General features: G+C 35.6%; 1 pseudogene across 1 annotated transcript in view; it reads right to left on the bottom strand.

Moving 5' to 3' along the window:
- The window catches only part of TEOVI_000524400:pseudogene, an 828-nt pseudogene extending 753 nt beyond the window's left edge, over positions 1–75 (bottom strand). The window contains exon 1 of the mRNA in view: positions 1–75. This exon is cut by the window's left edge and continues 3 nt beyond it. Coding sequence covers positions 1–75 — 75 coding nt within the window.
- Positions 76–2,076: the final 2,001 nt, after the last annotated feature.

A 2,076-nucleotide genomic window follows, 5' to 3' on the forward strand; every position in this document is an offset into this window, starting at 1 on the left:
ATCCTCTAATACCCACTGCGGGGACCTCTTTGGTTTCCAAAAAGCACCCACAAGACAACATATTCCCCTTTCTCTCTAATCCTTCTATCCATTTCATCCCTTCTATTCTTTTTATGCCAAATTCCTAAAATTTACCACATTTTCTCCTTCAAAGCAGTATGGGAATATCTTGTCCAGTGGCCACGGTTTTGTGTACCAGATTAGCAAGGAGGTTAGCTGTTTCCTTCTTCCATCGCTAAATAACGTGCAGTTACTTTCAAGTGAGCTCCAGTTATGCTCTCCTTGTAAACGTACAGTTAAGGTGCTATAGCTGCTAACTAGTATTGCAGTTAGTTGTGCTTTATAGATTGCTTTCGTTTTTTTACCGGTTTAGGTATAAATTTCTTGTTTTCTTGGGTGTGGAAAATTTGCTTGTGTTCTTTTTATATGGAGTGCCATTTTGTAGATGGGGTTTGAGTGTTTCTGTACATTCCATTCTCTCTGAGTGATTGAATCACTTTGTATGCTTCCATACATAAATCTAAATAAACAAAAAAATAGAAGTTTGTCTAGTTATTCTCATGTTGAAACAATCCTGCTAATTTTCAAATCTCCATTTGATTTTCTCAGCTATACAAACATTAGGTTCTAACTCTCTGTATAGAGGCAAATAAAATGGACTGTGTCGCACCTACTTTAGTGTTAACTCTAAAGCCCCTAGGGTGGCAGAGAGAACACTAATTCTTCGCCTATCGGTTTGTTTGCCTGTTTGCACATTTTTGGTGGTTATTTTTATTTATTTTCTTCCTGTGTGGCTGTGTTCTTTTCCAGAATCTCTTGCAATGCTGTAAACTGGCGTGCATTTAGGCGTGGGGCCACCGTTAGTGTTGTCCCTTTGGCTAGTTGAATTGCATCATCCGGTTGTGTAGATTGCGCTGAAGTGCTTTGTGCCAATATTATATCTTCTGAACATAACGCTTTCTCACTATACTCTTCTGGATTTGCAGTTTTTACAAAGCTCATATATGCTTCATTCAGTAGTTTACTATTTGGCTAATTTCAATATTCTAGATACGTTAAAAGGTAAATGTTTAAGTAATAAAAATGTTAATTATCATTCTAATTGATTATATTTGTCATACGGTCAAGTTGTAAAAAGGATGCTTTTGCCACAAAAAACCTATAGCCATCACGAGTTAAATTTTCGTTTCCAACGCGTTTAAACGCTTTATTCCAGTATATATATCAGCGTGTGTCTGTTTCATCATGTGGTATAAAGAGTACTGTTGGTTTGTTTGCTTAAATTTTCTGTAGTCTCTTACATCTAAAATTTTGACATTGCCGCTTTTTGGGCTCTTTTATTTTAGGTTCATTCTGCAGTACAAGGTACATAAATACCACGTTACGCTCTTTTATGTCACGAACATAACTAATTTTTTTTACACTTTACGTTCTTTGTGTTTTGCTGCAATGCATACTACGACACGGACCCTCAGACTGAGAAAGTTCTTTGCTCTTGGTTTTTGTTTCAGTAATACAGTTGTTTGCCTTTGCGTCAGCGAAAAGTCTCATATGAATTTGCCGGTCTTTAAGCGGCCTTGACGTCCAGACTGTACACCAATATATAATTGAAGAAGTATCTCTGCTGCTTGTTTCAACTTCATGAACCTCATCCATCTCTTCATAGAAGCTTTTGCTTACACTTTCATATGTTTTTTCTTAAGCTTTATTATACAGCATACCCATTGCTTGCATCGCTATAAACTTGGTATTTACATATGATCCAGCTGATGAGAATCTCATATTCATGATCAGAGTCCCCTTGATCTTTCACATTATGCACTTTTTTATTTCTGCTATTTACAATGCTTATAAGTTGACTTTCTCGCTCAGTCTCATTTAATGATGTTCCTCTTTCTCGCTTTCACACCCTTTTACTCACTTATTTACTCTCTTTCAAACATTTACATGTTTTAATTGCTTTGCATTTGAATTTCTAATTCAGAATTCACTATTATCATAATATTCGAATATACACACTCACAACACACTCCTATCATCGTTACTATTATCATTATTATTATTATTACTACTCTT

This window comes from Trypanosoma equiperdum (assembly GCF_001457755.1).
Source record: "Trypanosoma equiperdum strain OVI genome assembly, contig: ctg_1758, whole genome shotgun sequence".
NCBI classification, from domain to species: Eukaryota; Euglenozoa; class Kinetoplastea; order Trypanosomatida; family Trypanosomatidae; genus Trypanosoma; species Trypanosoma equiperdum.